This window comes from Pseudorca crassidens, chromosome 21 (assembly GCF_039906515.1).
Source record: "Pseudorca crassidens isolate mPseCra1 chromosome 21, mPseCra1.hap1, whole genome shotgun sequence".
Lineage (NCBI taxonomy): Eukaryota > Metazoa > Chordata > Mammalia > Artiodactyla > Delphinidae > Pseudorca > Pseudorca crassidens.
In genome coordinates this window covers 32,303,182-32,327,474 of record NC_090316.1, presented here as the reverse complement: position 1 = coordinate 32,327,474, position 24,293 = coordinate 32,303,182, and the positions used below count along the sequence as shown (strand labels likewise).

At 38.6% G+C, this 24,293-nt stretch overlaps 1 protein-coding gene across 7 annotated transcripts in view; it reads right to left on the bottom strand.

The window, feature by feature from the left end:
- WDR17 (WD repeat domain 17) overlaps positions 1 to 21,907 on the bottom strand; it is an 82,159-nt gene extending 60,252 nt beyond the window's left edge. For 5 of the 7 annotated variants that reach the window (XM_067721910.1, XM_067721911.1, XM_067721916.1 and 2 more), the window contains exons 1-2: positions 21,757 to 21,905; positions 9,324 to 9,445 (exon numbers count right to left, since the gene is read on the bottom strand). In XM_067721910.1, the coding sequence (XP_067578011.1) occupies positions 9,324 to 9,389 (66 nt within the window). In that variant the 5' untranslated portion in view covers positions 9,390 to 9,445; positions 21,757 to 21,905. Of the gene's footprint in view, positions 1 to 9,323; positions 9,446 to 21,756 lie in introns of all 7 variants that reach the window. The other 2 variants (XM_067721917.1, XM_067721914.1) reach the window with 2 other exon arrangements.
- Positions 21,908 to 24,293: the final 2,386 nt, after the last annotated feature.

Here is a 24,293-nt window from a genome sequence, read left to right as displayed (position 1 = left end):
GTGGTTTGTTGACCCATTCACCTATTGAAGGACATGTGGTTGTTTGCAAGTTTGGGCAATTATGAATAAAGCCACTATAAACATCTGTATGCAGGTTTTTGTCTGGACGTAACTTTTCAATTCATTTAGGTAAATAAGAAGCAGTGGAAAAGGAAGAGATTGCTCGATCCTGGTAAGGGTACGTTTATTTTGTAACAAACTATCGAACTGTTTTCCCAAGTGTCTGCCCCATTTTGCATTCCCACCAGCAATGAATGAGAGTTCCTGCTGCTGCACATCCTCACCATCCTTCGGTGTTGTCAGTGTTTTAGATGGGCCATTCGAATAGGCACGTAGTAGTACCTCCCGGTCGTTTTAATTTGCAATTCCCTAATAACTTATGATGCTGGACATCTTTCCATAGCTTACATGTCATCTTCTTCAGTGATGTGTCTTTTCAAGTCTTTTTCCCTTTTATTTTTATTGAAGTATAGTTGATTTACAATGTTGTGTTAGCTTCAGACGTACAGAAAAGTGGTTCATATATATATATATGTGTGTGTGTATATATATATATATATATGTATTACTTTTCAGATTCTTTTCCATTTTAGGCTATTACAGGATATTGACTATAGTTCCCTGTGCTATACAGTAGGTCCTTGGTTTTTTTTAATTGGGGTGTTTGTCTTTTCTTGTTGAATTTTAAGAGTTCTCCACATATTCTGGGTAACAGTTATTAGATGGTCTTTGGCAAATATTTTCTCCGAGTCTGTGGCTTGTCTTCTTTTTCTCTTGACACTGTCTTTCACAGAGGAGAATATTTTAATTTAATAAAGTTTAGCATTCAATTATTTATTTCATGCATCATGCCTTTGGTGTTGAATCTAAAAATTCATGGCCATACCCAAGGTCATCTAGGTTTCTCTTACGTTATCTTCTAGGAGCTTAATAGTTTTGTGTTTTACCTTTAGGGTCTAAAATCCATTTATGAAAGACGTAAGGTCTAGTCTAGATTAATTTTTTTGCATGTGGATGTCCAGTTCTAGTACCATTTGTTGAAAAGACTACCTTTTCTCCATTGTATTGCCTTTGATCCTTTGTTGAAGATCAGTTGATTATATTTATGTGGGTGTATTTACGGGCTCTCTATTCTGTTACACAGATCTATTTGTCTATTATTTTATCAATACTACACTGTCTTATTCCTGTAGCTTTACAGTAAGCCTTGAAGTTGGGTAGTGTCAGGCCACTGACTGTTGCTCTCGTTCAACACTGTGTTAGCTATTTTGGGTCTTTTGCCTTTCCATATAAACTTCAGAATCAGTTTGTCAATATCCAAAAAAAATAACTTCCTGAGATTCTGGCTGGGATTTTATGACATCTATAGATCAAGTTTTAGCAATAAGTGACATCTTGACACTATTGATTCTTTCTATCCCTGAACATGGAATATCTCTCCATTTATTTAGTTCTTTGATATCTGTTGTCTGAGTTTCATTGTTTTTCTCATATTGATCTTGTACATATTTTGTTAGATTTAAACCTCAGTATTTCATTTTTGGGGTGCTATTGTAAATGGTAATGTGTTTTAAATTTCAAATTACACTTGTTCATTGCTGGTACACAGGAAAGTGATTGACTTTTGTATATTAATCTTGTATTCTAAAATCTTGCTAAAATCACTATATTGGTACCAGGAGGTTTTTTTCTACACAGACACTAAAGTCATCTGTGAACAAAGACAGTTTGATTTCTTCCATGCCAACCTGTATACCTTTTATTTCCTTTTCTTGTCCAGTTACATTACTTAGGACTTCAGCACAGTGTTGAAAAGCAGTGGTGAGAGCAGACATCCCTGCCTTATTCCTGATCATAGCAGGAGAACTTCAAGTTTCTCACCATTAAGTATGATGTTAGTTACAGGGTTTTTGTTCTTTATCAAGATGAGGAATAAATATGTTCTTTGTCAAGTTGAGGAAGTTACCCTCTATTCCTAGGTTGCTGAGAGTTTTCATCATGAAGAAGTATTGGATTTTGTCAAATGATTTTCAGCATCTGTTGATACATAGGTCTATTCAGGTCTAGATACACGTCTACACAGATTGTCTATTTATACTTGTGTGAGTTTTGGCAAACCGTGTCTTCAAAAAATAGGTCCATTTCATCTAGGTTATCAAACTTGTGGGCATAGAATTATTGATAGTACTCCTTTATTATCCTTTTAATGTCCATAGGATCTGTAGTGATACCTCTTCTTTCACTACTAATATTAGTAATATATTTCTTCTCTTTTTTCTTCTTAAGTAGCCTGGCTAAAGGCTTATAAACTTTATTGATCTTTTCAAAGAAGCAGCTTTTAGTTTTGTTTTCTCTATTGATTTTCTATTTTCAATTTCATTAATTTCTGCTCTAATTTTTATTATTTCTTTTATTCTGCTTACTTTGAATTCCATTTGCTCTTCTTTTTCTAGTGTCCTAAGGCAGAAGCTTAGATGACTGATTTTAGATCTTCCTTTTTTTCTAAGAAATGCACTAAATGCTATAAATTTCCCTCCAAGCCCTGCTTTTGTGGGCTTTTACTTCATTAAGTTGTATTTTCAATTTCATTTAGTTCAAAATAATTTTTAATTTCTCTTGAGAGTTCTTCTTTAATCCATGTGTTGTTTACAAAAGTGTTGTTTAATCTCTAAGTATTTGGGGGTTTTCCAGCTATGTTTCTGCTACTGATATCTAGTTTAGTTCCATTGTCTCAGAGCAGACCTGTATTATTTCTATACTTTTAAAATTTGTTAAGGTGTGTTTTTTGGTCCAGAATATGGTCTAGTCTGTGAATGTTCCTTGTGAGCTTGAGAAGAATGTGTAATCTGCTGTTGTTGGATGAAGTAGCCTATAGATGTCAATTATATCCAGTTGATTGAAGATGCTCTTGAGTTCAGCTATGTCCCTACTAACTTTCTGTCTGCTAGATCTGTTAAATTCTTATAAAGGGGTATTAAAGTCCCCAACTATAATACTGGGTTCATCTATTTCTCCTTGCACTTCTATCAGCTTTGCCTCATGCATTATGATACTCTGTTATTAGGCAAATACACATTACGGATTGTTATATCTTCTTGGAATACGGACCCCTTGATTATTATGTAATGTACCTCTTTATCCCTGATATCTTTCCTTGCTCTGAAGTCTGCTCCATCTGAAATTAAGACAGACATGCCTACTTCTTTTGATTAGGGTTAGCATGGTATATTTTCTCCATCCCTTTACTTTTAATCTATATGTGCCTTTATATTTAATGTGAATTTCTTGCAGAAAACATATAGTTGGGCCTTGTTTTTTGATCCACTTTGACAAACTCTGTCTTTTAATTGGTGCATGTAGATCATCAACATTCAAGGTGATTATTGATACAGTTGGATTAACATCTACTATATATTTACTGTTTCATTTTGTTGCCCTTGATCTTTGGTCCTGTTTTTGTCTCCCACACTTTCTCTTTCTTTTGTGGTTTCAACTGAGTACTTTGTACGACTCAATTTTTTCTCCTTTCTTAGCATATCAATTATACCTCATTTAAAAACATTTTAGGGCTTCCCTGGTGGTGCAGTGGTTGAGAGTCCGCCTGCCGATGCAGGGGACACGGGTTCGTGCCCTGGTCCGGGAAGATCCCACATGCCGCGGAGCGGCTGGGCCCGTGAGCCATGGCAGCTGAGCCTGCGCATCCGGAGCCTGTACTCCACAACGGGAGAGGCCACAACAGTGAGAGGCCCGCGTACCGCAAAAAAAAAAACAAAACATTTTAAGTTCTTGTCCTAGATTTTGCAATATACATTGACAACTAATCCAAGTCTACTTTCAAATAATACTATTCCACTTCTCAGTACCTTATAAAAACAAAATAATCCTAATTCCTCTTTCTCATCTCTTGTATCATTGATGTCATTCATTTCACTCACACATAAGCATACCTGACACATATATATGTAGGTATGTGTAAGTGTGTGTGTGTACACACATAAGCTTACATAATTAAAGACACTGTCACTAATTTCATTTTGAACAAACTGTTATTTGTTAGGTCAATTAAGAATAAGAAAATGAAAGTTTTTATTTTACCATCACTTAGTCATTCTCCACTGTTCTTCCTTTGTTTATGTAGATCTGAATTTCTACCTATTTAATTTTCCTTCTCTCTGAAGAACTTTTTTTTTTTTTTAACATTTCTTGCAAGGCAGGTCTACTGGCAACAAATGCCCCAGTTTTTGTTTGTCTAAGAAAGTCTTTATTTCTCTTTCACTTTTGAAGGATAGTTTCACAAGGTACAGAATTCTAGGTTGGTGTTTTAGTTCTCCCAACACTTTAAACGTTTCATTCCACTCTCTTCTTGATTGCATGGTTTCTGAGAAGTGGATATAATTCTGACCCTTGCTCTGGCTTCTTTTAAGATTTCTCTTTGTCTTTGATTTTCTGAAGTTTGGATATGATTTTCCTAGGCGTATTTTTTTGGGGGGCATTTATCCTGCTTAGTGTTCTCCAAACTTCGTGGACCTGTGGTTTGGTGTCTGATGTTAATTTTAGGAAATTCTAAGTCATTATTGTTTCAATTATTGCTTCTGGCCCTGTCTTTCTTCTTCTGGTATTTCCATTATGTGTATGGAAATGTAGTTGTACATTTGTAGTTGTCCCACAGTTCTTGGACATTCTGTTCTGTTATTTTTTTCTCTTTTCTTTTTAGTTTTGGAAGTTTCTATTGTCATATTCTCAAGCTCAGAGATTCTTTTCTCAGTCATGTCCAGTCTACTAATGAATCTATTAAAGGTATTCTTCATTTCTGTTACAGTATTTCTGATCTCTTGTATTTCTTGTTGATTCTTTCTTAGAATTTCCATCTCTCTGGTTTAAATTATCCATCTCTTCTTCCATGTTGTCTACTTTTTTCATTAAAGCCCTTAGCATACTAATCATACTTTAAAAAAAATTATTGGTCGGATAAATTCCAACATCCCTGCCGTATCTGACTTTGGAGCTGATGCCTGTTTAATCTCTTTAAACTGTGTTTTTTGCTTTTTAGTGTGCCTTGTGATTTTTTGTTGAAAGGAGAACATGATGTTACTGGCTAAAAGGAACTGGTAAGCAGACCTTTAGTAATGTAATGTTAAGTTGTGGGAGAAGAGAAAGCATTCTGCGGTCCTATGATTAAGTCTCTGTCTTCTGAGGAGCCTGTGGCTGTGGAATGGGAATTTCACCAGTTTTCTCAGGGATCTTTCTCCCCTAGGTGGGACAGGATAGCTAGTGAGTAGGGACTGGGTATTTCCCTTCCCCCAGATAGGTTAGGTGCTGATATAATCTCTGCAGATCAGGCTCTCCTCACGGGCAGCCTTGTGAAGAAGAAGAGTGCTCTGACATATTTCTAAACAATCCCTTTTCCTCTCCCTTTGCCAGAAGCAGGAAGGGATCTTTCTGTGATATTTACTGTGAAAACTTGGTAAAGGTCCTGGAGGTAAAACTCAGAAAAGCCTGGAGGCCTCCTTATTACTCCCCCCGCCATCCAGAGTTTTTAACTCTCGGACTTGATATATGAGCCTCCAGCAATTCATCAATTACAGTTCAGGTTTTCCACTGTGGCTCTGGTTCCCACAGAGGTTTCTGCTGGTGGGTTTCTGCTCTGGTGCACTGTGATTCTCTGTATCTGCCTGTCTGTCTCTCCAATCTGGGGCAGCGGTTTGCCTTGTGACCTCACTTCTCTTATGAATCTAAGAAAAGTTGTTGATTTGTTTTAGGCCAGAGTAAAGACTTCTGAGCTCCTACATGACAAACTGCAAACTAAAAGTCCCTCTGCTAACTCTTTATTTATTGAAAACAAATAAATTACTTCTAAATCCATGCCAATACTTTTTATTTTATCAGTTTATCCTGACTTACTTCTTTTTAGTTTCTAACTTCAGATAATATAAACATTTCAATATTGTCATACAATTTGGTATGCCTTCGTACGCTCCTAAGCAGCTTTTATAAGTCTTATAGTCCAACAACTTAAATCCTTCATAATTCAGAGTTGAATAACTTGTCTAAACCAGCCATTAAAATAATAAACAGGAGGGCTTCCCTGGTGGCGCAGTGGTTAAGAGTCCGCCTGCCGATGCAGGGGACATGGGTCCGTGCCCCGGGCCGGGAAGATCCCACATGCTGTGGGGCGGCTGGGCCCGTGAGCCATGGCCACTGAGCCTGCGCGTCCGGAGCCTGTGCTCCGCAGCGGGAGAGGCCACAACAGTGAGAGGCCCGTGTACCACACACACAAAAAATAATGATAATAATAATAATGAACAGGAAAAAACAAAATGGCAGCTTCTTAAAAAAATTAGGATTTTGAATGAGGTATTAAAAAATCATGCATCATTAAACATATGAATACTATTGCATCTATAATTCTGAATTATGTATTTAAACTGCTAGTATTTGAAACTTCTATATTATTTTCTCAAAAGTATCATAAAATATATATATATAAAATATTATGTAGCCTTTATTAAGCAATATCTACAGTTACCGAGGAGATAAAAAGAAATGTCCAGAAGCTTTTGATATCATTGTGGTCAGCACGAATGTTTACACAATTAGTGATTCTGCATTACTAAAAATAGAAAATGTTCAACCGAAGGTCCATTTCAAAATACATGTTTATATTTTAAATATAAATCCTACAAATATGTCACATATATAGGAAATCAAATATATTTTAACTGTATGTGACAGGTAGTTTTATATTTCAGGTAAATATTATGTACCCTTTTATCTTTAGTTAAGAATACGTTTCCTTCTTATGTGAACCACCTAAGAATTTCCATGTCCATTCTAAAGATTTGCTATTTCAGAAAACATCATCTTTCTGGCCCAGAAACAATATACACACTTTAAAGATAAAGTACTAAACCTTGCAGTTCACTGAATAATGCAGATTTACAAAGGATTCAGGAAGAAAGTCTGAGCACTGTGTCACCTCACATGCAACTGACAGTGTCAGTAGCCTGGCAACTACAGCCCTACAGAGATATTATTTTCATTTTTTTAACCTAAATTCTATTCTTGGTTTCAATCTTATATTATATGAAATACACAATACATACATTATAATTACACTGAAGTGTAAGTGTATGAAATGTAAAAAAGCAAGTTATAAGAGTATATTTGCATTAGATTTGTATAACAATAAAGCTCACCTCTGAATATGCAAGATTATATGACATAAGCATGAAATTTAAATATAGCTAGTTACAATACTGCCAAAAATAAAATTATAAAACTAAGTTAAAATCAAGTTCATAAAAGAAAAAAAATAAAAATCAAGTTCATATACATGTGCTGTGTGTGTAGAAATATATACATATGCCATAAATATTAATTATATCAAAGTATAAAGGCCACTTCAGTGATCTAAAGATAAAACTCATACTTGTATGTGACTTTTTTCAAACACTACATTTCTCAATTATAATTTTTAGCTCAAAAACCAACTTACCTTTTCCAGTAAGCATTAAAAATATAACAATGGAAAAATCTGGTGTTCTGAATGCTGACTATATAGGGTATATGTGCACATATATATCATCTGAAGAATTTTAAGCTGGAATTTTAGAAGAAATTAAATAATCATGTTTCAATTTTCATTATTTAGAATAAGCTGCTTCATTGTCATCTAAGTCTGTATAAGAACTGATCAAAACTTGAGCCAAGAAAAGCTTAAACTCATGAAGAGGATATGGTAATTTTAGGGTTGGACTATATCTATATATGAGAATAGTTATTCTTTTAATATGTCTCAGAACAAGGAATTCACTTACAAAGGCCATAGCTTATTAAAGGGCAGATTGGGGTTATGGTGGAGGGAAGGATTTTGAATCCTCAAAATCTCCATGAGCTGCCTCAAAATCACTAAGAAGAGACACACAATTTTAGCAAAACGCATTTTCTTAAAATCAGTCACCCCCTCCCTCCAAATTAGATTGTCATCCCTTTCCTTTCCCGTAGAGGAATATACGCACTACACTTGAAAACAAAAAGCCTTCTGTCTGAACATCAGAAATGCACTGTTATTACATTTTAAATGCACACACACAATATAAAAAAGGATGCTGGCATTACAGTGCGTGCACGCGTGTCTCTGTGTGTGTGCGTGTGTGTGTGTGTGTGTCCAGCGCAACTTCAAATACTGCTATTAAACTCACAAGCTGAAACATTTCTATCATTATGGTTAAGGCTGGAATTCGGGATGGTGAGCTACCCAGTAATTCTCAACCTCCCTTCTGAAGAACGCTTTAGGATCCATACCATGAGGGTTATTCTCCAGAGTTAGATATTTACTGGCTCCTGAGATGTTTACCAGCCTGTTTCACAGCTGAAAAAAAAAAAAAAAAATCTGAAGAAGAAAACCCAAGAGGCTTAAACTGCTGAGGATTGACAACTAAAAAGATAATCTAAACGAAGTAAAATGCTGAGAAAATATCTTTGATTGATGTGATTAGAACAGTACCCTGAAGAAGTAAGGAGGAAGGAAGAAGAATTCAGCGCTGCATGTCTTTAGTAGTACACGCCCTCAAACAACAATGGGGATAAAGCTGGTAAAACTCCATCAAGATATTCTGGCTCTTTTGTTCCACTCATTAGTGAAAAGAAAAGTCCACACATCTCCTTCATTTAGGTAATTAAGAAATCCTTCATTGAAAAGGTGACCATAATCAAAGAGAAATCTTATGTTATTCTAAACTAAATCCATTTTGATAAGGTGCATTTAAAGATGGCAGTTTTCTGCTGTTGCAGTAGAAATAGATCAGAATAGCTGTGCTGCGCAACAGTTGCCATAGTAACAATGCAAATCCCTTTGAAGCATAATTAATTGCCTAAAAATTTACCAAATGGAACATGGCACTCTTCTTCAGAACGTTTTTTTCATTTTCTTTTACAATATTATTATAATACGTGGTATTATCATACATATTTCTATCATAAAATTATGTAAAATTACTTTCTTGAAATTATTGCTATTTTCATACATTAATCACATTAGAAAGAATCCTATTTTATCTTTAAAGCCTAAAGACAATCTGAACACGTTAAGAATTCATCTGAAATCAGGATAGAAAAAAAAACACCTTTTCTTCAATAAATGACTCTCCTTATATATTTTCTTACCTCTGCTTTTAAGTCTATCAGATAAGTATCCTATTTACCCTCAGAATCCTGCAATGCAAAAATGTCCGCAATATAAATGACACAGAAATACAGCTGCATGAGAAATAAAGCAGGAAAAAATCACAGAAAATTAGAATTACAACGTAAATATATCTTACTCTTTGTAGTCCTTCATAGCAATCATCTTGCTCAAACCAATGTGAAATGTAAGTCATCCAAGCCATAGAATGTTCCTACTTTAATCAAGGCAATTGGAAACCGGCTTCAGAACAGTCAGCACCTAAAGTAATAACAATGTGTTTCAACCAGAGGGGTTTACCAAACTCTGCCTTATGAAATGTTGTTCAGTACAAGAAACTAGAAGTACATACACATTTCAGCTGAAACAGTTTTAATAATTTATAAATAACAGTGTCTGTAAAAATAATGCTAAAGCAGAAAGGTAAGCCTATAGTCAAATAAGAAATAAATCGAATGATAATTATGTTGTTGTACTAGACAATGCTATGTCAAATACTTCATTAGCCCTTCACTTTTCATTGTTCTGGCATAGAAACACATGTATGACACATACACATCACTGCAGCTAGTTGAGAACATCTTTATCTCACTCTAAAAATATACCAAATGGGACATGGCACCCTTCAGAATTCCTCTTCTTCCTTATTCCCTAGAAATATTTTCAATAATATCTGCTTGAAGCCCCAGGTCAAAATAGTTGGGAATAGGCTTCCACAGGAAGCTCCAGGACTCGTACACTCTGGTGCTCAATTTGTTTCCATCTTGCTGACTTCCCCGAATCTGGACCATGCTTTCTGTCCTGCCCTTGGGTTCCCACAGAGCCCCTGGTTCCTGGCTAACTGCTCAGAATTTGCATCTCCTGCAGGGTCCCACCCTCTGGACTGGTGGTCCTTCCTTGCTGTCTCTCTTGTCATTGCCTATCCTATTCTGAGTTAGAGATCTGTGTCTGTGTCCTGCCTTACGCTTTTTTACCCCGCCCTGGATCTATATCTAGCGCCTACCCAGGGTATATCTAACTATCTTGCCACCATTTCAGTGGTTGCAGTCTCTCATGCCAAGCCCTTAAACTCCATTTTAAAGTACCTACTGTACCTAGATCCCGCAGCCTTGTATCTGGTAATCTCAATATGAACATCGGTAAAGCCAAGCTTATCCCTTTCGAGTGATAAGAATCCCTTTCTACTGCCCCCCAATAGTCTTTCATTTGCCCTGCATTCCCTGTTCCAGTGACCAAAACTATACTCGACGGTAACCCGAAATAAGAACAGGGAGCCATCTTTGATTCTTTCACCACTTTCCCCTCCACCTCCTGCTACATTTGATCACCAAGTCTTAACTACCTTTAACATGTCTCTTCAAAAGCCCCTTCCCTCCATCCCTAACGCCACTGTCTTGTACAAACTAATGAAATACTTTACTTACTAACCTCCCTGCTTTCACTGCAATTCCTAAACATGTTCTATACCAGCATGGCTTTATGCCTTTAAGTTGTGAAACGCTTGCCTGAGCTGTCTTACCTCTTCCCCTTTTTTTGTGACTAATGAGCTGTATCATACTTATCAAGACCCAACTTAATGTCCCTCTTCTTTGAGCCCTTCACAAATGCACCAAATCCCTCATCTGTATGCCTCTAAGTCTATATTTGTGTGCACTGGATAGTGACTATTTGCAGAGACAAAAACTGTGAGCTGCCCAAGACAAAGGAACATGTTTTATTCATATTTGCATAGAAGGTACAAAATGTTTGTTGCGTGAATTGACACATGCTAGAAGAGTTTGTCAACTAGTGGTAGTTCACATGAACCGAAGGGGGTGTGTGTGTGTGTGTGTGTGTGTGTGTGTGTAACTGCAACTTGGAAAGGGGCTAAAGAAATGTATCCAAATTACAGGTAATACACTCATCAACAAGGGAAATGGGATTACCATTCAATTCCTTGCAGAGAAATGGCTAATCAAATGATTTCAGAAATTAATTTTTAAAGGGAAAATAAAATGCAAACTTGAATTGGTAAAATTAGTTTATAATCATATAAGGTACCAAGTATTTACTATATCACTATAAATACAATATAGTTAAAAGTAATACCTTGTCTGTAGGGCACATAACAGTTCTCACGTCATACTTCCTGACCTTTTTCCATGAGCACTATTTACCATATTTGCAAGAACTAAGAAAAGTAAAATATTTCACATCATGGAATCGCAGATGAATATTATCTTGCATAAAAATACATATTTTTTGATTGTATTTCAGGTATTTTGATTATCTGAGAGTGTATAGAATCTGGTTCATTTAGTATAAGAATGGCCAATAGTGTTCAACTCTCACAACTCCTTGATGGTCTGGAGCGCAAGGTTGAAACCTTTAGCTGATCTCAGAGGGGAAGCATGTCACGATCACTTAGCAGTAACTGAAACAGGAAGGAGAAAGTCATGGTGACATTTACTCCACATCTTTACATCTGTGTATTCCTCCACAGGTCTAACTGACTAATTTATTGTTAAAATCACAAATTTAACTTAATTCGTAGTCAGAAAATTTTTCCTGCCTTTTAAGATTAGTGATGGAAGGAAATGAAAAGAGCCAAAGGCTAGATGTCATTGCGTTAAAGAAAATAAATAAATAAAGTAAAATGGCTTGCAGTGTCAGAAAACTTACTGCAGGGATTCATACAACACACAAGTAACCTGTGGTCTGACTGCAGGTCGTGACCTTTTTATATCCCTCTCTGCACCTATACCTTTTTATGAGCTCATCACGGGCCGACTATATATCCTGGCCTGTTGCCTTTGGACTTGCCGTATGACTTGCTTTCCCCAGGGATGTGTGGGCAGAAGTCAGAATGTTCCAGCTCCAAGCTCTGGCTGTAAGGCTTGCTTCCTTCCACACCCATCAACATGAGGAGGACATTCCACAGCTACCCTCCTGTAGGGAACAGGGTGGGGCTGGGGAGGGGGGAATGCTACTTGCCCCCCAACAGGATCTGACTCTCTAAAAGTAGTGGCTGAAATACTAAGACGCTATGGAGAGCTTTTCATAATCTCATGGGACTGGAGGGAAAAAAACTGGCGTCCATATGCTGCCAAGGAAGAAAATGGCCTAATAATGGTGCCCTTTCAGTGAGAACCACGTGGGTCCACACCTTAACACTAGCGTGAAATAGACTCTCCTTTACAAAGACTGAAGTTCAGCTTCAAATAGATTCATTCAATGATTGCATTGAGGGGGTCTTCCCTACCCTCATACTTTCCAAAAGCAAAAGCATATTCTCTCGGGAGAAAGAGAATATTAAATCGTCAGGCTGCAAAGCGATCAAAGGAATTCCAAAGAGTGAGGAGACCCGTCGGGGGAGATGGGGAGACAAACAGACTAACGGCTTCGCCTTTGACAGAGAGTGGGAGAAAGAGGTGACTGCCATCAAGGCGGGGAGGAGAAAGTCAGATAAAATCTGCGAAAGTCCTAAAGGCCGGTATGAGCTAGAGCACCAGTTCAGAACAACTGGAGGTCCCCGGTGCAAGCTGAGTTGCACTCACCTGTCAGATCTTCTCCTCAGGCCTCAATCGGGGGCTTAGGAGAAAGAGGGGGGCAAATCAGACATAGTCCCCCTTAGTGGCTCAGGCACATAGGAGGCACTTGGCTACTGAGAGCTGACAGGCCTGCGACTCTGTATAGGTCCCTGAATCCTTCTCCCAAATGGAGCATAAGCCTTCAGCTACTCGGAGAGAGGAAATACATACCCTCACTCCCAGGGACACTGGGGAGGGAGTAAAAGCAAAGCCCATCTGCTTCTAGGGAGGGACAGATAACCCTCCTTCCTGCCCACAGAACTGGGAGAAGGGAAGAAGCAAAAGCTACCAGCCCCTGGGGGGTGGGCAGGAAAACATCTTGGGCTCCCATCCTGAACCAGAACGAAGCCCAGATCTGCCGCCGAAGAGGTGCTTTCTCTCTTACTCAGCACCCACCCCAGATATAAAGTGGAGTTTGGCTGCCTCAGAGCGGGGTTGAGGAGAGGGAGACACACAAGTCTCCCCTAAAAGCCAGATTCCCCCAATCTGGGAGATCAGATGATAGGACAGTCATACACTGGGGTACTATACAATAATTCAAATGAACCATACACAGCGAAGTGGATGAACCATACAATGTAATGACGACTGAAAGTCACACATGAATATCATAGGATTCTAATATTTATAAAAGTTTAAAGACCAGAAAAGTTAATCTATGCTACTAGAAGTTATGAGAGAGTTTTCTTCAGGGAAAAGGAAGTAGTGACAGACAGGAGCCATGAGGGAGATTTCTAGGAAGCTCACAATGTTTCTTTTATGCTAATTTTGCTGATGTGCAAATTTGCTGGTACAAAACAGTAAATTGCACATTTCTGCTGTCAGGTATATAATCTAAATAAAAAGAAATTATACACTAAGAATCCACAGCAGTGCTTTCTAATACGAACAAAATTAAGAGGGGAAAATAAACTGAAATGACTTGTCCACATATAAGTAGGTGTTGTATAATTGGATTATATTTTCTAACTTCACTTGGACACTTTCATTTATCTTTTTATTTTGCCCCTGGAGTTTCCTGCCCCATTTACCACCCCCAGCCATCATATTTTGCAACATGTTAAGTCTTTCTCTGAGATATGCACTAATGCTGCTTTAACCCACAAGTATTTTTAGAAGCAACGTCAGGGACAAGCGGATGAGGAAGGTGGACACAAGGAATAAATAATCTCACAACAGGAAATGGGTAAAAACCAAAGTCTGCAAAGCAAGCAGCAGGGGACTGAGATGGGCTAGATTAAGGATATGCATTTGGGGGTCCACAGAAACACCCACAGAGTCTGATGACTCAGCGTGATGGTTCACAGTGGATGCCTGCTAATGCCACGCCCATGGCAGATCCTCGGACTCCTCAGTCGGTACTATTCCACAGGGGTGTGCCCCAGAGCAATCTCCACCAGCACGTGCCTAAACGCTGGCAGCGATCTGTAGCGACACATAGCTCCCATCCCAGCATTTCATGCCTTGACAAGACCTTCCAAAAATATTAAACAGCTACATCCTAAGAACACTTTGAAAGCTCACCCTTGGAAAACAACAAATCAATACAGCTGACAACACCCTCCAGTTACTGGTGATTCTAACCACTAGTAACAAAGTGACAATCTATACAGTATACTTCTCTTAGCTTAGGTCACATGATATTTTTAATATGTAAGAACAAAATAGTTGAAAATGAAGTATTTTTACCAGAAAATCTGACTATATGAAAAGTAAAAATAGGGCTTCCCTGGTGGTGCAGTGGTTGAGAATCTGCCTGCCAGTGCAGGGGACACGGGTTCAAGCCCCGGTCTTGGAAGATCCCACATGCACCGTGATGAAGACAGTGGCTCCCGCTCGCCGCAACTAGAGAAAGCCCTCGCACAGAAACGAAGACCTGACACAGCCAAAAATAAATAAATAATAAAATTTAAAAAGGTACTATAGTCGTGTCATAGGTACTACGTGAAAGCGCACTAAACAGAGGGAGCAGCAAAAGCAGAGACTCTGACCCGGAAGCACTCCGGGGAGCCTTGAGAAAGAGAAAAATCGATCAAAGTATATAAACATGTGTATTCAAAGGTCAGGGTCACAAACATATCACCATGCAGAGAGTCAGGGTAGTTTTCTTGAACTCCTCTTTGTCCTATTCAGAAGTTTGTTAATTTTCTTAATAGAAATCTATTGCCTATAGTAATTTTTTTAAAAACCTAAAAATATCATGTTGAAAATCAGTGTTTAAAATTTGAATACACTATATGCTCAGAGTGATGCAAAAAATTCTAGTGAGCACATATAGTTAATATATTAGTATTTACTATACGTGCTCATTAGAAAGCATTTGGAAATTGCAAAGAAAAACAAAATGGAAGTTTTTTTTTAAGCAGCCACTAGCCCACTGACTTGAGATCTTCTTCCTCTGTCTAGTATCCATAATTCTAAATGAGCACTATTTTCACTGATATGTACAGCCATAGATTATCAAGGATAAATATACTTTCAAAAATCTCTAAATCGGTGCATCTCAAAGTGTGGTTCTCGGGTCTCTTGCATCAGAATTAACTGAGAAACTTGCTAAAAATGAAGATTCCTGGATCACAATCTAGGGCCAGTGGATCTTGGGGTGGAGTCTGGAAACCTGCTTTTTAACATCATTTCCAGATGATTTACATAGCACAGCAAAGCTTGAGAACTACTTACTCAGTTCAACAATAGCAAAGATGTTTATCAGATAAACTGCCTCTGGTAACTTCTACTGACCAGATTAATCTCTTAAATTTCAATCATTCCTAAATTTACCTTTCATGTGCTTGGCAGGACATTATATCTCAGCATCCCCAACATATGTCAAATCCTAATGTTCTTAAAAGCTTAGATGATAAAATAGGTCACAAAGTACAGTATTAACCTATGTTAAAATCCTGGATTAGATAGCAAATAGAAAAGAATAAGGTCATTATGGTTGTTCTAGTTTGGACTCACAGAATGACCACTTATACCAGTATGAATTCCAATTTGATCAGCAAAACAAAGGATTATAGGTAAGACGGAGAAGACCAGAACACTAATTCAAAGATGTGGCAAAGTGAATGCAGTTATTTCATCATCCATCTATATACTTAATCTATCATTCATCTAGATATTTATTCTTATACTTCCTACATTTTAACCACCAAAGTGAAAATTATATGGATTTGAATTATGAAATTAGATTTTCAAGGCGCCTGAAGGATTACAGAATCTCTTGACCTGCAATGTGGAAAAGATTTTTAATTTGATCAAAGATGTAATACACTTTTCTTGAACAATAGGGTCATTCATTTACCTTCAATTAACCATTCTGAGAGACTCAGCCAAAGAGAAATAGAAGAGTGAGATCACGTATTTTTCACCCATAAACTAAGAAGAGGTAAATATTCCACTGAAAGAGACATTATGAAAGTAAACATGTGAACATTGTCATAATAAAGATGCAGGATTATTTTTATAATAGGGTATGGCAAAAATAAGTAGCTTTATTTTTATAAATAGGATCATTCCTCATGAAGGAGGACTTGAGAAGCTATGGCATGAATTGCTCTGTAAACCTGAGGATGCCTGTCCCCCTTCGAATTCATCTGTTCTGTAAGTTGGACTTTGTATATGAGTTTTCAAAGTAGGGTGGGTCTTTATGTTATCTGTATCTGAAAATCAGGATTCTCATTTGGCAGAAACAGTCAGTTAGACTGGCATTTTCATGTTCTGGGCCAAGGGTGTTAAAATTTATTTTTGTCAAGGGCTTCCCTGGTGGCGCAGTGGTTGAGAGTCTGCCTGCCGATGCAGGGGACACGGGTTCATGCCCCGGTCCGGGAAGATCGCGCATGCCATGGAGCGGCTGGGCCCGTGAGCCATGGCCGCTGAGGCTGCGCGTCCGGAGCCTGTGCTCTGCAATGGGAGAGGCCACAACAGTGAGAGGCCCACGTACCAAAAAAAATAAATAAATAAAAATTTATTTTTGTCAAATGCTGAGAAAAACCAGCAAAGGAAATCAAATGGATTTAAAGCTTGAAAGCTTTAAGAAACAGCTCACACCAAGTCACTACATCCAAAATTTCTTTTATATATGCATCCATACATTGATAGGAGGCCGGAAATAAATCCTAAAGTTTGATAAGTGAAGAGTTGTATCAGCTAAGGCAGGACCAGCGCATATATGAGACAGGTTACTAATCTACTCAACGGGCCACCTGTCAAAAATTATTCCCTTAGCCACCATAAAATTCCCACAAAGATGAACTAATGTAATCAATAATGCAAGTGAGATATTGTGTCCAAAAAGCTACTATTGAAATTTAAATGTATCCACGATTGTATTCAATATTTTCAGGAATGAGTTCATTTATTTAGTAGTTTAAGTAAAGTTTCAAAGGTGGAGTTGTATACGAACACTACCAGTTCAAGAGAGGACTAGGTCCAGTGGCACAATGTACCTTCTATCAGTACCTCTAAAGCGTGACCTTGCGTTAGAATCACTCGAGCCTCCTGAAAACACTGATTCCAGGTGCTCCCTCAGATATCCTGATTTGGCAGGGCTGTGGCCTGGAAGTATGCACTTCTGACATGCTCCCAGGGGATGCTGGTCTAAGATACATGTCGAATAACACCATTCTAGATGGCGTCTAGTACCAATAACACCATTCTAGATGGTCAGAAAGTCTAGAAAATAAATGCGTCCAACTTCAAAATTTTACCCAATGGTAACCATAATCCAGGCTTCAGATGTAACTTCCAAAAGCTTCTTATTTCTAACATTCAATTGTAGATGTGATGGCTATGAACACTTAAGTACCACTGAGGTGCATTAGGATAAAGAATTTATAAGATCACTGGATCCCCCCCAAATCACAGAAGACTTTGCAGAAAAACTTAAATCATATTAATGAGCGAATCAAAAAATTTTACAAATTGTGGGAAAACACTTTTTAATTAATATTTTAAGCAAACTTTCTATATGATGAGACCAAACACATGCAATTTGTTCATTATGTACAATAGTCACTTAAAAAATATAAAAGTGATCTAAAACTTAACTACTCAAACTTTTGAATTAGTCACTTGAAGAAATATAATAAAAGAGAAAGGTGATATATTTTTACACCTCTTTAGGGAGCAGCACAATGCTGAGTGTTAGAGCCTGAGGTTCCAGACCAGCTTTCCCATTGAAATTTTCCCAATTTTGAGCAACTTAATTTTTGTTTGTTTAGTGTTAATGGTGTTAGATTGACTGGTCTCTAAGAATCCTTCTAGCTTAAATTCTGAAATGACTCCTTAAAACCTGCTACCATGTTTATCTTAAAAATAAAATTTGCATAACTCTTTTCATTAAGACTCATTCAAAAAGTTTTATCTTAATGGGCCAAAATTAAGTATTACCTACTTCTTATTAACCAACTATTCAATTTTCAGGGCTCCATGTGGCGCTGTATTGTATTGAAAAATGAAGTTTTTCCAACAGCACATCATACACGACTGCTCTGTGTAGTGAGAACTATTTTCTGCTTTCCAATTGGAAAGTTTTTTTGTGTATGAGATAATGAAATTGAGCTTATTATACATAATTGCAAATGAGCCCACCTGAGATACTGGTACATGCTCATAACTTAAAGTGTCAACAACTGGAAGAGAACAACAAGTCTGAACATAAAGTAAATTACTTAACAACCTCCACTATGAGTTCTCCACATCTGAGCATTCAAATTTATAAACCAAATTTTAAATGGTGTAACATCCTCACCGAAGCATGGAAAATTATTTCTTGCATCTTTTGATAAGAGCTTTCCTGAACATGACAGTTATCAATTATCCCTTTAATAGCAAATAACACTGCTGAATTATCTCCTATGATCTTACTGTGCAAGATTTGCCCGTTTCTGTGACACATATATTTCCTAAACTAGAATACAGACTTCCAGAATTTTAGGAGATAATTAGGCTACTAAATCAATGTTGTAAGTACCTGTAAAGTAATAAAAAAGTAAGCCTTTATCATTATTAAAAAAAATTATCTCACTCAAGTAGCTGATAATGTGATATCTAGATGCACGTGCCACCTGTGGCTCCAATTCCAGGTTGCTTTTTTTTTTTTTTTTTAACAAAGTCTAGCCTATTTCAAGTTATATTTGTTTAGTCATTGAGATCAAGTAAAAACAACCTGAAACTTGTCTCCTCATGTGACAGCCCATGTTTTACCATGAGAAGTTTTGAAATTCTTCTAGTCAGTCATGATGGGATTTTTTCCCTTTCAATACACAAAGGCAAAGGTCAAAGTTGATCATTTTAGTGTATTTCTCTACCAATTTTTATAACCGAAGTTACAAGTCCTTCTTGAACAGTAACAGTAACCTCAAGCAAGAGAAAGCTTTTCCTTTAGGATCTGTTTCTCTACAGAGTAAATTCTTTGGGGAATTTCTAAGATTCTCTCCAGGTATCCATATCTAATTTCTTGCTCATAAATCTCCAAGGAACAGTCTCATCAACAGTGAGAGAATCATCTCCATGTGATTATCACAGAACACAGCATGGTCTTGGATGCTGAAAAATGCCAGCCACTCTTGGTCTAATATATGTTTCTCACATGAAAGAAAAGGAGGTGTCAGTTAGTAAGAAATGCCTCCCAATCTCCTAATATGATTTCTATGGATTATAATATTCTCAGTAAGATCTCTGTTCCTGAAGACACACTGGAAGCTACATACATAATTTCACTTTAATATTTCAATCTGCTACATGGAATAGATACAAAATACAAGATGAGATAATTCAGCAATTGCAGAAAGTAGTCGTAATGTTTGTATACTCATCATTACCATGAATGGCTGGGTAAACACGTTATTCAGTAATCTGGTAAACCATTACCTTTCTTGCATATTAGATCTGATTTTGAATAAATTCTGGAATACAGGAAGGACATGTGAATCCTTCCAAATTGTTTGAATTTCATTTTAGTCTTCATTACAGAGTTTAGGCAAGCAAAATTACGTAGTATGGAGAATTTGTACATATTTTATTGACAGGGACATCTAATCAGTCATGTTGGACTTTCAGTATCTACTGGGGCAAAAGAAACAAACAAACATACTCTTACTCTTCTCTGAGCAATATAAAAGCTGCTGCAGCTCACCCATGCTCAGGCTAAGGGCTGCAGGGTAGAGTCCACAGAACACAACAAAAAACACTCTAGCCCTAGAAGTCCGTCTACTGGGAGCAGAGGAATTTAAAAACATTATTTTCTAAGCTAAATTGATTTGCAGCTTTCGAATATATAGGATTATTGTGTGAGTAGTAACAAAAGTTTTTAGTACAGCAATATTTAATCATTAAAGATAAAAAGAATGAAGAATTTCAAACTTTTAAGTAAATATATCTTTTTTTTTTTCAGAGATACCCACAGTTCTTTAAGTATTCCTATTACTATCAACATAGGGAAAATCAGCTCAATATAAGTAGCAAAATTCAACTAGCCATTTTAATATAGAGTAAGTTTGTGGAGCTCACTTAAGAAGTATATGAGTTTTCTTTCCATTGGGCCCTTTCAAACAAGCCTTGGTTTATTCCAGTGGAGCAAACTTCCCAGGAACTCTCAATGCAATGACCTAAACCTAGCATTTGTAACATTAATCTCTAAACTATCACCTAAAGCACGGTTCCCCAAACTCTGATGAATTAACTGACAACTTTTCAAAGGCATTTAATTACTGTATTTAATTTTAGATCACAGAACAGGAAAGACTGTCAGACTTATTTCTCAGATCTCTGCCTTCACACAGGTAAGATGTGACCATGCTCACTTTCTTGCACACTTAGGCCAGTGAGGCAGAATCTCAACAGGATGTAAGAGAGCTTTTCTGCAGGGGCTGTCCACACCACAAGCCCAGAATCAGCTCCACTAATGCCAATAAGAGGGAGACAACATAACACCCAGGCCATGCTGTGTTCTATGATAATCTCACCAAGACTATCCTCTCACTGTTGATGAGCCTAGGAGATTTGTGAGCAAGAAATCAGATATGAAAACCTGGAGAGAATCTTTGAAATTCCCCAAAGAATTTACTGTTAGAGAAACAAACCCTAAAGGGAAAGCTTCTTCTCACTTGAGGTGACTTAAAATGTTCAAGGAGGACTCGTAATTTCGGTTATAAAAATTGGAAGGGAAATGAGTTTCTCCGAAGGGTATCTATTTCTGAAATACTCAGACAATGAAAGAAATGTAATCTCTCTCTTCAAACCATTGTTGGAGACTTTTAAATAAAAAAAGTCAACAAATACATATACAAATGGACATGGAAGTTACAAAACAAGGGTGCTTTACTTCTGATACATGATCCAAGGCATCACTAAACTTCATTCAAATCAACTGCTTTTACTTAATATAGTAAAAAAAAAAAAAAAAAAAAAAATTCAGCTCCAATGCTTGCTCCTTTTAATATCTGCATGCAAAAAAGTAAGTCTGGGTTTGTTAGCTTCTGAAAAATAGGAAAGATTATATTTTTAAGATTCGCTTAGCACACAGTGCGCCTGTGAGATTCAATACTGTCTTTTTTCTGGGACGCGCTTCCCTTTGACCCCAGGGTTTCTTGCCGCAGCCTGAGTACGAAGGCCACCTTCAGGGGGGCGGGGGTCCTTACAGAAGCGCCCGTGGGCACAGTAACGAGAGCGACCATCTAGACTCTATACGCACTGAGGCTGAATAAGCTTAAAACATAAGGCAGTGTCCCCGGTCAGGGTCGCAGGTGACACTCCAGGGGCAGTTCAGAGGCGCAAGGGCTGCTGCTGCTTCTGCTGCGTCCCGTCGTCGGCCGGTGAGCGGCGCGGGCGCTCGGGGCCTCATCGCCCGCCAAGCCCCACAGGACGCGCGCACGCGGGTCCGCGACCGTCGCGGGGGCGGGCGGACCCCCACCAGCCCCGCGACGCCCCATCGCTCGAAGATCGCCCTCCTCCAGCCCGCGTCCGCCTGCGTCTCTCGCCCTGCGGCCCGCAGGCCCCTACCTGCAGGACGAGGCGACCGCAGCGGCGGACAGCGGAAGGTGCTGAAGCGGGCGCGGCGGCCGGACCCGACCCGCACCGCCCTCTCCTCCTGCGCCGCGGGCTCCGAGGCTGCGCGGCCGGACCGCGGGGTCTGAAGGGCGCGGAGGCGGGCTCCGCAAGCCTGGCAGCGCGCGCGGCACTCCGGGTCCCGCTCCGAGCCCCACGTGACAGCCACACTGGCCGCTGATTGGAGCGCCTGGGGAGAGGCGGGGGCGGCCCCTGACCCCCGGAGACTGTGCGCGCCCAGGTGGTTACCTGGCAACCGGGAGTCGGCTCTGAAGTTGTGGTTCCCAGGCCCTGGGTTAGGCTTCAGCAGAGTTTACAGGGAGGCTGAAAGTGGAGGAAAGAACAGTGAACCGCCAGCGTTCTCACCACCTAACAGATTCCGCACACCGGGTTTGCACTTTCTAGGAAAATGAGTCAAGTATACAATAAATAAATCACCCCATCTTCTTGAGGAGCCTGAGGGAGGGAGTTGAGCCTCCTTCAGAGTCTAGGCTACACTAGCCTTGATGCTCACCTGGAAGGTGAGTACAGAATGCGGTCTCTTCTGCACTTCGTTATCGTCTGATTGGGCTCAAGAAGCTCTGTGCAAAACTCCTATGAATGCGATTTGTCTCTGTTGGTGGATTTGTATGTAGTTAATACACCTGCCCTCGAAGTGTGCAAACTGACATTTTCCTTGTGGAATCTGGTTGAATGGAAATGGCACTGTCATTCATATTTCCTTCTTCGTATCTCTGAAATATCTTCACTACCAATGACCTTTATCAAACACCCAGGAGAAAATAAACCTTCATATACTCGGAATATGTGTTTAATAACATTTACTGAGCTCTAATTATATGTCAGACTCTGAATAGTTAATAAATTTGTTGGTTTTTTAATAGCATTTTTCAGATCTTTTAAAAAATTAATTAATTAATTAATTTCTTCATTTTTGGCTGCCTTGGGTCTTCGTTGCTGCGCGCGGGCTTTCTTTAGTTGCGGTGAGCAGGCGCTACTCTTCGTTGCGGTGCGCGGGTTTCTCATCGTGGTGGCTTCTCTTGTTGCGGAGCATGGGCTCTAGGCGCGCTGGCCTTCAGTAGTTGTGGCTCTTGGGCTCTAGAGCGCAGGCTCCGTAGTTGTGGCGCACGGGCTTAGTTGTTTGGCGGCATATGGGATCTTCCCGGACCAGGGCTCGAACCCGTGTCCCCTGCATCGGCAGGAGGATTCTTAACCACTTTGCCACCAGGGAAGCCCCTGAATAGTTAGTAAATTATGGTTTGCCCCAACCGGCCAACCAGCGAAACTCCCTGGACGTAATTCTGACCCTCCTATGCCATACACTTTTTTTTTTTCATACACTTTTTTCTTACAAAGTATTCTGTGCAGACTGTTCCCTATCACGGCACTTAGCATTCTGTTTTGCAAATTAAAATTGACTTAAAAGTTACCTCTCCACATAGACAAACTTGTCAAAAGCTAGAATCAGTTCTTACAGGTCTGTTCTCTGCATTCTAATGAAGTGCCTGATGAATAGCAGATCTTCAGTAAATGTTGGATGAATGGATGGATAAATAAAAAATTAAGCACATAATCTACCAGAGAAAGTATAGAGGACAACACCTAAATATATGTGGTGTGTTAAGTCCTAAAGTAGGGTTATATAAAAGTTCTGCGAGATAATTTCAGATGAGGGAAGGAGAAAATTTTCTTTGTTTTCAGAGTAACTCTCAAGAAGGGTGATATTTGGACAGGAACTTAAGAAACAAATAGATTTCACCTGTTGGAAAAAAGGACTGGACATACTATGCATCAGGAACAGCATGGCCAAAAGCACAAAATGGGGAAAATGCATGATTGATTTAACTAATTTTGACTTGTTTGCATTCTCTGGAGGAGGTGAAGGTGAGTATCTAAAGAGAAGAGGAGGGAAAGAAATTGGCAAAGGATTAAACTGAAAAAATAATAAAACCAGATTTAAGAAGACATTGGACTCCCTGATTAGGTTAGACCTTAGACCTTAACCTCTAAAACCAGAGCTTTTTCTTGAGAAAAGATACCTTACAAATGTTGGGGGTACATAAGGGTGCAGAGAAATGAAAAGCATGATGGAGTAGGGAAAAGATGCTGATGGCCTGAATTAAGATGATGAAAATAAGAATGATGGAGGGGAGATCGAAAGAACATTTCTGGGAAAATAGAGTGTCATTTTCATTTATGATCAGATATTTGTTCGGTACAGTGTCAACAATAAACATGAAGAGAAAAGGTTGTCAAAGACCCAATGTCTAGCTTGTTCCATCAAAGTCTTTTACAACTAATTGGTTCATAATTGTTTCAACTCTCCAGTTAAGAATCAGAAAACCGAATGACACATTAGAAAATACCTGGTTATGCATTCACAATTGAAAGATGAAGGTCTTGAGGCCTGGAAAGTTCTAGAATTTGTTAAGATCCTACAGCTATATTAGCAGCAGGATTGATATCATGATCCCAGACTCCCAATTCAGTAC